This window comes from Diceros bicornis, chromosome 33 (assembly GCF_020826845.1).
Source record: "Diceros bicornis minor isolate mBicDic1 chromosome 33, mDicBic1.mat.cur, whole genome shotgun sequence".
NCBI lineage: Eukaryota > Metazoa > Chordata > Mammalia > Perissodactyla > Rhinocerotidae > Diceros > Diceros bicornis.
The window spans coordinates 22,597,443-22,611,659 of record NC_080772.1 but is presented as its reverse complement, the minus strand read 5'-3'; the positions used below and the strand labels follow the sequence as shown (position 1 = coordinate 22,611,659).

General features: G+C 37.1%; 1 protein-coding gene across 2 annotated transcripts in view; it reads left to right on the top strand.

Moving 5' to 3' along the window:
- LACTB2 (lactamase beta 2) overlaps positions 1-13,389 on the top strand; it is a 42,884-nt gene extending 29,495 nt beyond the window's left edge. Inside the window, exons 4-8 of one of the 2 annotated variants that reach the window (XM_058528867.1) lie at positions 6,292-6,470; positions 8,356-8,504; positions 11,164-11,245; positions 11,901-11,988; positions 13,097-13,389. In XM_058528867.1, coding sequence (XP_058384850.1) covers positions 6,292-6,470; positions 8,356-8,504; positions 11,164-11,245; positions 11,901-11,944 — 454 coding nt within the window. In that variant the 3' untranslated portion in view covers positions 11,945-11,988; positions 13,097-13,389. Of the gene's footprint in view, positions 1-6,291; positions 6,471-8,355; positions 8,505-11,163; positions 11,246-11,900; positions 12,428-13,096 lie in introns of those variants that run through there. The other variant, XM_058528866.1, reaches the window with a different exon arrangement.
- The last annotated feature ends 828 nt before the right edge of the window (positions 13,390-14,217 follow it).

Below are 14,217 nucleotides of genomic sequence, written 5' to 3'. Positions count from 1 at the left end.
CATCCTTGTCTGGTTCCTGTTCTTACAGGGATAGCTTTCAGTTTTTCTCCATGGAGAATGATCTTAGCTGTGGGTTTGTCATATATGGCCTTTATTATGTTGAGGTACTTTCCTTCTATACCCATTTTATTCAGAGTTTTTATCATAAAGGGATGCTGTATCTTGTCAAATGCTTTCTCTGTATCTATTGAGATGATCATGTGATTTTTATTCTTCATTTTGTTAATGTGGTGTATCATGTTGATTGATTTGTGGATGTTGAACCATCCCTGTGTTCCTAGAATAAATCCCACTTGATCATGGTGTGTGATCTTTTTAATGTATTGTTGTATTTGATTTGCTAGTATGTTGTTGAGGATTTTTGCATCGATGTTCATCAGTGATATTGGTCTGTAATTTTCTTTTTTTGTGTTGTCCTTGTCTGGTTTTGGTATCAGGGTAATGTTGGTTTTGTAGAATGAGTTTGGAAGCTTCCCCTCCTCTTCAATTTAAGAGTTTGAGAAGGATAGGTCTTAAGTCTTCTTTGAATGTTTGGTAGAATTCACCAGGGAAGCCATCTGGTCCTGGACTTAAATTTTTGGGAGGTTTTTGATTACTGTTTGGATCTCCTTACTGGTGATTGATTGGTCTATTCAAATTCCCTAGTTTTTCTTGATTTGGTTTTGGGAGATTTTGTGGTTCTAAGAATTTATCCATTTCTTCTAGATTAGCCACTTTGTTGGCATATAACTTTTCATAGTATTCTCTTATAATCTTTTGGATTTCTGAGGTGTCCATTGTAATTTCTCCTCATTCAGTTCTGATTTTATTTATTTGAGCCTTCTCTTTTTTTCTTTGTGAGTCTAGCTAAATGTTTGTCAGTTTTGTTTATCCTTTCAAAGAACCAGCTGTTACTTTCATTGATTTTTTTCTATTCTTTTTTAGGTCTCTATTTCATTTATTTCTACTCTGATTTTTTGTGTGTGTGTGTGAGGAAGATTAGCCCTGAACTAATATCTGTCGCCAATCCTTCTCTTTTTGCTGAGGAAGACTGGCCCTGGGCTAACATCCCTGCCCATCTTCCTCCACTTTATATGGGATGCCACCACAGCATGGCTTGACAAGCGGTGTGTCAGTGCGCGCCCAGGATCTGAACCCTGGGCGGCTGCAGCACACTTAACCACTACACCACCAGGCTGGCCCCTGTCTCCTCTGATTTTTATTATTTCTTTCCTTCTACTGATTTGGGCTTTGTTCTTTTTTTTCCAGCTCCTTTAGGTGCAATGTTAAATTGTTTGAGATTTTTCTTGTTTGTTGAGGTAGGCCTCTTTTGCTGTCAACTTCCCACTTAGAACTGCTTTTGCTGTATCCTGTAAATTTTGGCATGTCATACTTTCATTTGTCTCTAGGTATTTTTTGATTTCTTCATTAACCCAATCATTGTTCAGTAGCATTTTGTTAAATCTCCACATATTTGTGGCTTTTCCATATTTCCTCCTGTAGTCAGAAAAGATGCTTGGTATGATTTCAGTCTTCTTAAATTTGTTGAGACTTGTTTTGTGGCCTAATATGTGATCAGTCCTGGAGAATGTTCCATGTGCATTTGAAAAGAATATGTATTCTGTGGTTTTGGGATGGAATATTCTGTCTATATCTACTAAGCCCATCTGGTCTAATGTGTCTTTTAACGCCAGTGTTTCCTTATTGATCTTCTGTTAGGATGATCTATCCATTGGTGTAAGTGGAGTGTTAAAAGTCCCCTACTATTATTGTGTTACTGTCTACCGCTCCTTTTACGTCTGTTAATAATTGCTTTATATATTTAGGTGCTCCTATGTTGGGTGCGTAGATATTTACAAGTGTTATATCCTCTTGTTGCATTGTTCCCTGTATCATTATTTAGTGCCCTTCTTTGTCTCTTGTTACAATTTTTGTTTTAAAGTCTATTTGTCTGAGATAAGTATTGCTACCTCAGCTTTCTTTTCATTGCCATTTGCTTGGCCGTATCTTTTTCCGTCCCTTCACTTTCAGTTTGTGAGTGACTTTAGGTCTGAATTGTGTCTCCCGTATGCAACATATATATGGGTCTTGTGTTTTTATTCAGTCAGTCACCCTATGCCTTTTGATTGGAGCATTTAATCCATTGACATTTAAAGTAGCTATTGATAGGTATGTACTTACTGCCATTTTGTTACTTTTTTTCTAGGTGTTTTATTAGTTCTTCTCTGTTCCTTTCTTCTTCTCTTGTTCTCTTCCCTTGTGGTTTGATGGCTTTCTTTAGTATTATGTTTGGGTTCCTTTGTCTTAATTTTTTGTGTATTTATTATAGATTCCTGGTTTGTGATTACCATGAGGTTCATATATAATAACCTACATATATAGCAGTCTATATTAAGTTGATGGTCTCTTTAGTTTGACATCTTGCTAAAAGCTCTAGTCTTTTACTCCCCTCCTCCCACATTTTATGTTTTTGGTATCATATCTAACCTCTTGCTTTCTGCATTTGTATCCATTACCCTCTTATCATGGAAATAGATAATTTTAGTACTTTTGTCTTTTGACCTTCACATTATCTTTATAGGTGGTTGATCTGCTGCCTTTACCAGTGATTTTATTGGTCTTTTTTTTTTTTTTTTTTGGTAATTTTCTTATTCCTATTTGTGGTCTTCTCTTTCCCTCTTGAATAAGTCCCTTTAACATTTCTTGTAAGGCTGGTTTCTTAGTGATAAACTCCTTTCCTTTTTGCTTGTCTGGGAAACTCTTTACCTCTCCTTCCATTTTGAATGATAACCTTGCCGGGTAGAGTATTCTTGGCTGTAGGTTTTTTCCTTTCAGCACTTTGAATATATCACGCAACTCCCTTCTAGCCTGTAAGGTTTCTGCTGAGAAGTCAGCTGATAGTCTCATGGAGTTTCCTTTGTATGTAACTTGTTGTCTTTCTCTTGCGGCTTTTAGGATTCTCTCTTTATCTTTAATTCTTTACATTTTTGATTATGATGTGTCTTGGTGTGGGCCTCTTTGGGTTGATCTTGTTTGGTGCTCTCTGTGCTTCCTGTACCTGGATGTTTGTTCCCTTCCTTAGGTTAGGAAAGTTTTCATCTATTATTTCTTCAAATAGATTCTCTGCCCCTTTATCTCTCTCTTCTCCTTCTGGGACACCTATAGCATGGATGTTAGTGTGCTTTATGTTGTCCCAGAGGTCCCTTAGGGTGTCTTCATTCTTTTTGATTCTTTTTTCTTTTATCTGTTCAGCTTGGGTGATTTCCTCTAGTCTTTCGTCCAGCTCGCTGATCCATTCTTCTGTATCCTCTACTCTGCTATGGAGTCCCTCTAGTGAATTTTTTATTTCCAGTATTGTATTCTTCATTGCTGATTGTTTCTTTTTTATATTTTCCAGTTCTTTGTTGAAGGTCTTACTGAGTTCATCCATTCTTCTCCCAAGATCAGTAAGCATCTTTATGACTTTTTGTTTGAACTCTCTGTCAGGTAGATTGTTTACTTTTGTTTCATTTAGTTCTTTTTCTGGGGTTTTGTCGTGTTGCCTTACTTTGAACGTATTCTTTTGTCTCCTCATTTTGCCTCTTTCTCTGTGCTTATATCTGTGTATTAGGTAGGTCAGCTATGTCTCCTGATCTTGGAGAGGTGACCTTATATAAGTGATGCCTTATAAGGCCCAGCAGTGTGCTTCCCTCTTGTCACCAGTTCCAAATGTTCCAGGAGTGTCCTCTGTGTGGGCTTCATGTGTCCTTCTGTTGTGGCAGACTTGCTCTTGCTGCAGGTGCCTGGGGAGGCTAGGCTGTCCCCCTGGCCAGCTGGTTGTAATACTCAGCTGTCTGTGGCTGCTATGGACCCTTCAGTCACTTTATCAGGTGTGGGGAGCCCCAGCACAGTTGGCTGCAAGGTCTAATAGCACATTCCTCTTGCAGTTTTTCTGTTAAGTGAGTATGCCCGCAGTGTGGCTGGTTGCTAGGCTCAGGGGCTTACAATTGCTGTAGGCCTCTGGCCTGCAAGGCTGTTGTCAGCTCTCAGGATTGCAGCTGGGTGGGGCTGGCCCCAGGCATGGGAGCACCCAATTGTTTCAGGCTTTGGAAGGTGGGACCGATCCCTTATGTGGCTGTTTGAGAAGCACAAGTCTGCTGCAGCTGTCAGGCCCCACCGCCCACAGGGCCACACACCCAATCAATACAGTCCTGCCCCGTGTGCACGCCCCGACCCACTGAAGCAGACCCAGTCACCACACTGCAGAGGCCCCACACACTCCACCCGCTCTTCACGCACGCCCTGCCCCACAGAGGCAGACCCACTTGCCTGGCTCAGAGGTTCCAGGCACCCTGCCTATGTAGGACCACAAGTTGCCCTAAGGCTTGCTGTTGGGTAGGGCCTGTCCCTAGGGCAGGCTGCCTGCCCTGGCTGAGCTGGACTAAGTCAGTGCTCTAGTGGGTGGGGCGGACCCTGGACAACAGGCCAGGGCAAGAACTCCAATGGCTTCTGCCAGCATCTGTGTTAGCACACATGTACTACATCACAATAATGGCTGCCGCCAATGTCTCAGTCCCTGGAGAGGTCTCACCCTTCACCAAGATGCACCCAGAACCTCTCAGGTGAATCTCTTTTCACCAAAGGATGGTGCACCTTTCTTTCTGGTGATTTTAGGTTGGTTTCCGAAACAGGTGAATTTCTGCATAGGCCCTTGAAGAGCAGGGTTTTTTCCCCTTATGTCCAGTAGCTTTTCTGGGGGTATTCCCCATTATTGTTAGTAGCCAGCAAAGCCAGATATTATGACATTCTTCTCGGTTTTGCTGAGTCCAAAAGCTGCTTCTGGCAGTAACGTTCCCCCACTCAGATTCCCAGCTCCCCCAGGGAAGGCTTCGTACCTTAGGATTGCTCCTGGCTGGCCGTGAAGCACTGTGGCTCACAAAGGTGGCTTTTTTCTCTCCAGAAAAGAATTTCTGCCTCTTCCACTTTAGCACTGTCCCTTGTTGTGGAGGTTCTTTTCATCCAGTTTTCAGTTCTCTCTCAGGGGTAATTGTTCAAATAGTTGTAAATTTGCTGTGTCCTTGGGAGGAGGTGAGTTCGGAGTCTGCCCTCGCCACCATCTTAACACCGTCCTCTGCAATTCTTTTGATCTTAAGATGTACTCTGTTAAGGATGTACAGGCTTAGTATTGTATTTAAAAGTTATTTCAATTCATTTTTTAGTATGGCTGTGTTATCTATCTAGTGTACAGTAAGATTCACTTCTTTCTGTATTGAATATTAAGGTTTTCTTTTATCTTGTTTTTGTTTAATTTTAAGTTTAGAATATATAAAATACGTAGCTTAAAAGTTAAAACTAGTAAAAAATTCTAATCAGAGCAGTCTTGCTTGCACCTCTGTTCCCTACACCCCACCTGCCTACCCGCTACAGGCAGCTGTATTCATTTGTTTTTGATTTAGTCTTCCTGATTTTCTTTGTGCAAAAATAAGGAAATATACACATATATGTTTTTATTTCCTCATCTTTCTGTATAAAAGAGCATACTATGAACACTCTTTTGTGCTTTGCTTTTTATCACTTGACAGTATATCCTGCAAATTACTCCATATCAGTTCATAGAGATCTTCATCATTCTTTTTGATGGCTGCATAATTTATCCATAGTGTTCTATGGATGGGCATCTGGGTTGTTCCTAATATTTTGTGATTAGAAATAATTCAATGAATAATTTGTACATAATTTTTGTATTTGTGAAAGTGTATTTTCAGGGTAAATTTCTAACAGTGGGATTCATGGGTCAGAGGGTTTAATGCATACGTAATTTTGTTGGAAAATTCCAAATTCTCCTCCATATGGGCTGTACCAGTTTGTTCTCCCACCAGCAACATATGAAAGTGCTTTTTTCTCATAGTGTTGCTATAAAGTGTATTGTAAAATATATATATGCAAAGAAAAATGAAAAAATGTATATTGTTAGATAATAAAAACACTGTCTCTGAGTAGTGGAATGATTGGTGATTTTCATCTCCTTTAAGTACTTTCCTTTTCTGTTTTCCAAATTTGTTGTAGTCAGTGCTTATTACTTATTAAATAAGAAAAAAAGATAGAAGAAGTATTAAATTTGCACTTCAGAGTGAATAATTTGATTTAGTTGAAGGAGCGAATTTTCTGATGGTAATTTTCAGTGGGCCACAAGAGAAAAAGTAGCTTTTTAGAAACTCATTGACGTTATTTATTTGTATCTTGTCCAGAGATAAGGATAGAGAATAATTTACTTCTCAAAATTTCTTCTAATCCTACGAGTTCATAATTGTTACTGTTTCTTCTTCTAACCAGAGTTATATACACACCTGGCCACACTGATGATCATATGGCTCTACTTTTAGAAGAGGAAAATGCTCTCTTTTCTGGAGATTGCATTCTAGGGGAAGGAACAACTGTATTTGAAGACCTCTATGATTATATGAACTCCCTAAAAGAGTTATTGAAAATCAAAGCTGATATCATATATCCAGGTAGGTAATTTTTTAAATCCAGCAAAAACTATGTGTCAGATAATGATGAAGGCTCATTTTGTTTTTTCTGTGTGTGTGTAATCTGTGTTTTCAGCATTGAAGAGTTACATATAAACTACTTCTTTAAATTATACCTCTAAGTCTTGTCCAGCCACGCAATTAAAAAGAAGGCCGAGAGTTATATTAATAACCTTTATAAAGATATGAGGGTTATTTTTTAACATCTATATAGCTATTAATAGAACTATTAAACAAAGGAAATAAACTTACATTGGAACAAGAAGATTTTTTCATTCCATAAGCTATCTTCAGTTTTGTTAACTTGATTTATATTGTGGATCCCGTTTTAGCCATGAAACCTTGGGTAACATTTGACCTCTGACCTTTAGTTTTTTGACACACACTATTGAAATATCAATAGCTTCCATATCAATTATAAAATTGTATATTTATTTTGATTCTCTAGAAAAAGAAACCTGTTGTTATCACTGCACTGCTCTGCGGTATGAATCTCCCCTCCATCTGAAAAGCTAAGAAACATACAGGACCCAACAAGAGGGCCCAGAAGGAAAAAGAGACTAGGTTACTTAATTTTTTAAGTCCTTCTAACTTGTTCCTAACCAAAGAGCTATGAAAAGATCTGTAAATACAATGTGTTCAGTGCCCTTTTATTGTCTCATGAGTTTCTACTGCTGAGGGGATAGGAAACGTACAGTGCAGCTGGGTATTTGGGTTAATATTATGACATAAAGGAATGGAAGCTGACAGCTATTTTTAAAGAGAAGAGAGTAGGTGTTTGATGCACTTGCATTCAAGCAAAGCTAATGAGAGGCTGCCTAGTAAAGGTTCTTGGTGTGTTTGCTTCAGTGAATCAGTGTACTGGCTTATGAGCACAGCAGGAGCTTATATGTAAATTACGTTCTGTAGTCATACTACCCTATATTCAGGCCCGCTGCCTGTCAAGTGCTATGCAGGGACCTTTACAGCTGTCGCCTTCACAAAAACCCAGCCAGGTGGGCAGCGGCATCCTTGTTGCACAGCTGGAGAAGCAGGCTCAGAGCTTCAGAGACTTTCCTAGCCACAGAGCTATTCTAACCAAAGCCTGCACTCTTTATGTGGTATTAGGTTAGCCTGCTTCTGGATATTTCAAACATCTCTCTTGCAGACTCGTATAATACATTAATTTGCACTGTCTTAAAGAGCAAGTAAATTTCAATATAACTTGATCTGAGTTGTCAACATTTCTGAATTACTCACCTATACATAAGATTCTTCAAGTTCTTCTGTGGTTCTTGTGAACTTGAATAGCTCTTGCTCACTTACATGAAGCTACTTTTTATGTTCCCCTTTTCAATCTTTATGCATAAGTGCAGCATAGTGGTTAGGAGCATAGAAGGGGTCAAGCTCCTGAGTCAGAGTCCCAGCTCCTCCCCTTCTCGGCTGGGTAACTGTGGGCAGGTCATTCACCCTCCCAGCACCTCAATTTGTGCTGTAAAAGGAGGATATTAAGAGTACCTACCTCATAGGATTCTTGTAAGAATAACGTATATTAAGCATTTAGAGCAGTGCCAGGCAAATAATGAGCACTCCATAAATATCACCTATCGTTACTGTTGTGGTTACTGTTTTTATTGCTATATTTTTATTGTTAAATTTTTATTTTATATTTTTTAATGTACCCAATAACCTTTTATATAGATTTTATTTTATATAATTCTCAAATCTCTTATACCTGTATAGTTATCCAAATAATTCATATTTTGTGTGTATTTAGTGCGCTTTTGCAATATATCATATGAATTATTTCTAAATAGAGCAAATTAACTTCATTGTACTTAATATGTTTTATCTGGTTGAAATAATTTTCATAATTATTCTAATTCAGGACATGGCCCAGTAATCCATAATGCTGAAGCTAAAATTCTGCAATACATTTCTCACAGAAATATGCGAGAACAGCAAATTCTTACAACATTTAGTGAGAACTTTGAAAAATCATTTACAGTGGCGGAGCTTGTAAAAAATATTTACAAGGTAATTTTTGTTTTATTTGTACATAGCTCAATTTTATTAGAATAATATTTTAATAGACTATGGATATGGTAAACTTACCACATCCTAGAACAGAATAAGTCTGTTAATTTTATAAGTAGTTCCACTTGTGTAGATTTGAGACCAGCCATCTCAACTTTCTAGAACATATAAGTTAAACAAACAAAAACTGTCCTGGAGAACAAAAATAACCATTCTGAGCCGTGATTAAACCTTATATACTTCACTCTGTAGTAGAGACTGTTACGAACAGCCTGATGATTAAGTTTTATAATGATTTATGTATTATTCTAACCGTCTTGATTATCTGTCCTAGCCTGTAGCAAGTGAGAAGGGATAATCTGCTAGAGACAGATGTTGGGATAACAGCAGTGAGAAGTAGTAGCAGTGCCTAATGATGGAGAAAAAGGAAAGGGGACATGTAAGAGAACATGAGTAGAGTAATGTGGTATATAGAGAAAGAACCCCTCCCCTCAGTGGCCTCTGAGCACATCACTATATGACAACACTATGTGGCAATCAATTAGTGTAATACAGTTTTTTAGCAAATGTTTATTAGATATCGCTGTGTAGGTGGCAGTATAGCTTAGAGGTGAAGAATGTAGGCTTTGGAATAAGATTAGCTGGGTTTAAAAACTCCCTCTCACACAACCTGTACAGCCATAAGGTACATGAGAGTGTAACTAAAGCTGAGCTTGAGAAGGTACCTGGGGCCAGTTACAGTTAGTAAAGGACCTTAATGTCCTAGAGGCCTAAGTCATCAAAACACAGTCAAATCGTATTCAGTGTGCTTTATTTTAAAAGGGAGGGATGAATGGTTAAAATGGGTAAAGATAATAAGTGCCATTGGTAAAAGGGTAATATAAATATTTAAATTCTGTAAAAGAGTTCATTTCTTCATAATACTAGAGTATAGCCACTCTAGACTTTACATTGGCACCTTGGTCTTATTTTTTCTCACCTAAGTACAGACAGCAGAACTCTGTAATAACCCTCACAGATGAGTCATCAAGCAACTGCCTATGACTCAAAAAATGCTGGTTCTGCATTCAGAGGTATATTCATTGTGTATTCAGAGTTGTACTCACCGTGTATATGTGTGAAGTACCTCCTTGCATATAGAATCGAGTTAGGTATTATAGAGGAATTTATTCATTCAGCAAACATCTACCAAATGCCTTTCATGCACCATACACTGGACTAGGTGCAGTGGTGCAAGGATGACTACAGATCCCTGCCCCCAAAGGACTCCTAGTGTAGTGAAGACAGACATGTTCAGCAGATCCTTGTAATACTGACTCTATCCTAATAGCTTCCATTTTCTTAGCACGTTATTATGTGCTAGATGCTGTACTAAATGCTTTACATTTACAAATGTAATTTGAGGTACTTAATTCAGAAACCTCAGATTTTCACTACATAAAGATACTATTATTCCAATTTAATAGATTAAAAACAGACTCAGAAAGTGTGAGCTAAGTAACTTTTCCAAGGGCATGCAACTAGCAGATGTCACATACTCAAATGTCAGATGTCAGATATTCAACTCTTGTTTTTTCTGTCACACCAAGCTTCCTCCAAGGCCCTGACACAGTATGTCAGGGTATAAAGGAAGGAGGAATGAATTCTACCTGATGAAGATGCAGGGTAATGAGGCTTGTCTGGAAAAGCTTCGGAAGCTTAATCATTTAATTGAATCTTGAAGAAAGAGTAAGCTTTCCCAGGCCAGATAATAGGAGAAAGGAAGTCATTCTAGATGGGAGGAAAGATGTATTCAAATGCTGGGAGTAATAAAAGAGCATTGTGCGTGTTTGTACACCCACAAAAAAACTGCATATGACTGGAGCACAGAATGCGTATGTGGATGGGCAAGAAGGGAGCCCCAGGAAATAAGGCAGGAAAGGCAGGCATGATCAGATCCTGGGAAGCCTTGATTGCCATGCTAAAAAATTAGAGCTTTTGCCAATAATCTGGGAATGACCACCCAAGGATCTTAGGCAGGGAAGTCACATAAAGTGATCTAGAAGATCACATGGGTGGATACAGTGTGTGGTACTAGAGCTTAAGGGAGAGTTTGGGGTTGGAGGTTTATATTTGGGAATCATTAATGCGTGATATTGCTGTGGCAAGTTGGTTGAGTAAAAAGAGAAGAGAGTCAATGATACAACTCATTGTAAACATCAGTGTTTAAGAGAAGTCGAAAGAAGAATATCCAGGATGAAAACTAAATGAGAAGAGAGGTGAGATAGCATGTAACCTAATAAATAAACCACAGGGCCAACTGTCTGTAGCATTGTCAAAACTATCTAGAATAATTTTGACATTTATTTATTCATTAATTCATAAAATATTGAGTTCCTACTGTGTGCCATTATGCTAAGCACTGGATGTCCAGTAGTGAAGAAAATATACTTTTATGGAGCTTACAGTCTGCTTTATCTATAGGAATGTATATAAGAATATAGCAGCCCTAACGCAGGACATGTACAAGGTGAAATCATTTTGGTTATTACTATATAAAAATGTATTTAAGTTAAAATTTTCTTTTTTGGTTGCATTTTTTCCTTAAAAGTTTCAAAAGGATTAACTCTGTTCTTTGTTAAAAAAGAAATGTTTTCTTTCACTCTGGTTTTTCTTTTAGAATACTCCTGAGTATTTATATAAAATGGCTGAACGTAATCTCTTGCTGCATTTGAAAAAATTAGAAAAAGAAGGAAAAATATGTAAGTATACTTCCAAATTTTAATTCTTTTATTACCAGCATTTAAAATATTTTTTTACAAACAAACTAGTTTCCCTTTAGGAAAAATAACACCCATCAGAGTTCTCCCTTGAATATCACTGTAAGTTGGAGAGACAGGCAGTAGGAAGGGTTAGTAGTGAAAGGTCAGTGGACCATGAATTGGAAGCAAAAGCTCCCACAGGAATTAGAATCTTGCGTAGGGTTTCAGTCCTCAGCCACCAAAATAACAGTCAAAGGCGTGTAGCAGGAAGGTGGCTTCTCTTCTCCCAGACCACAAGACCATGAAGAATTTTACATGTAGAAGATTTGAGAACAGCTAAAGGTTTTAGCAGTAGTAAAGGTAGTAAACACAGATATTAAAGCAGTAATTCTGTAATTGTTTACAAATGTTAGATTAATTCATCAAATTAATAATCCTTATAGCAGTTTAACCCTTAAAATTGAGAGGATCAAAGGTTGAATTTTATGTAGAAGCTTCAGCAATGTTTTTATACGTACAAAAAAAATACCAACTCTATATTGAGCAGCAAAATTATTTTAGGAATGAATGCCTTTTCTAGCCACAAGATAACTTAAAATCCAGTGAATTTGCCTATCTGTTGTTAAATTTTTATTCTCTAATTTTCTTTCCACAGCTAGCAACACGGATCCTGACAAGAAATGGAAAGCTAATCTTTAGTGTTAGATTAATGCAAGCTTTTGTTGTTTTGTTTTTAGAGAATGGTATGTTTTCTTAATTATTTACAGAGAACATAGAGTGTAAAGCATTGAAAATAATCCTAGATATACTTTAAAATAATGTCATAATTATTCTAAAATATATAAATTACATTTCACATCTAAAATATAGCTTATTTATTTAACCTGGTCTTACCACATTTTACCAAAAATTCAGAATCCAACATTGTATCCACTTTCAATAGATTAAGTAAAATGGTTACTTTAAAAATGATAAGATTTATGTAATTTAAACTAGATGTTATTCTTGGAGATCAGTTATCTATTACCAGTGGCCAGTAATACTGTTTTCTCTAGCTGTTTCACTTCACAGCACAGGTTTCTATGTAATCCTTCCTTTTCTACAACCCTTTCTATATATGTAGATAACAGCTTTGGTTTCATGTTTCTATCAATTATGTCATGATTATGTATTAGCTCTAAAGCTCTGTATCATGTATATTTTCTTATAATGGTATCACACAAATGATTTATGCACATGAGCTTTTGGTAATCAAAAAATATTAAGTTCCCAGTTAAAGCCATTATATAATAAATAATTATTTCTTTAATCCATTAGTATAACCAACTTACTTTCCAAGTTTATGTTTTAGTATATAAAGTCATCAGCATATATATGAATTATATACCAAAAGTTTTTTTAAATTAGAAGATTATAAGACAGGGCATTTTTTTATATAAATTGTGTTCTTAAATAGTGGTTAGGTTCTCAGGGTAGCCCACTAATGCTTATTTAACCCATAAGATTGCCAAACTACAATACAGTCATGCATTGCTTAATGATAGGGATACATTCTGAGAAATGCATCATTAGGCAATTTCAGTGTTGTTCAAACGTCCTAGAGTGGACTTACACAAACCTAGATGGTATAGCCTACTGTACACCTAGGCTATATGGTACTAATCTTATGGGACCATCATCATATATGCAGTCCATCCTTGACCGAAATGTTGTTATGCAGCCTATAACTGTACTAAAATGAGCTTAGAATCCTGAAAGTGTACTTTCTTTACTCTTCCCTAAAAGTAAGACTTAAAAAATTTTTTTAAACTTTCTTTGACATCCTCACCTCTTTCTGCCCCTTTTCCCAAGGTCCCTAGCACTTTCAGACTATTCTAAACACTTATTCTCATGCCTTGGAGACCTGTTTTATTCCTGAAACCATTGCATATTACAAAAGAACCGTGAACTCAGCGACAAAAAGACAAACAACCCAATTCAAAAATGGGCAAAAGACTTAAAGAGACAATTCTCCAAAGAAGATATGTAAATGGCCAATAAGCACATGAAAAGATGCTCAACATCACTAATCATTAGGGAAATGCAAGTTAAAATCACAATGAGACACCACTTCACAGCCATTAGATGGCTAGTATCAAAAAAAAAAAGAAAAAAGAAAAGAACAAGTGTTGGGGAGGATATGGAGAAATTAGAACCCTTGTACATTACTGGTGGGAATGTAAAATGGTGCAGCTGCTATGGAAAACAGTATAATCGGTTCCTCAAAAAATTAAACAGAATTAATACAATCCAACAATTCCACTTCTGGGTATATACCCAAAAGAATTGAAAGCAGGGACTTGAACAGATATTTGTACTCCCAGGTTCATGGTAGCATTATTCACAATAGCCAAAAGGTGGAAGCAACTCATGAGTACACTGAAGGATGAATGGGTAAATAAAATGTTGTCTATACATACAATGGAAAGTTATTCAGCCTGAAAAAGGGAGGAGATTCTGACACATGCTGTAATATGGATGAAACTTGAAGACATTATGCTAAATGATATAAGCCAGTCACAAAAGGACAAATACTATATGATTCCACTTATCTGAGATACCTAAAGTAGTCAAATTCAGAGACAGAAAGAATAGTGGATGCTAGGGACTGAGGGGAGGGAGAAATGGGGAGTTATTGTTTAGTAGGTAAGGGATTTCAGTTTGGGAAGATGAAAAAAGTTGTAGAGGTAGATAGTGGTGATGATTGTACATACAATGTAAATGTACTTAATGCCACTGAATGGTACAGTTAAAAATGGTTAAAGTAGTAAATTAAAAAATAATAACTGTATCTTCCCCAACACCACCACCAAAAAAAAATCAATACTCCCATTCCCCAAGTACAACACATATCAGCAAAATTTAGACAAGAGGACACTCACTGGGCCTGCATCCCAAAGATGATCATCACTACCTATGCACAGGGAGAAGCC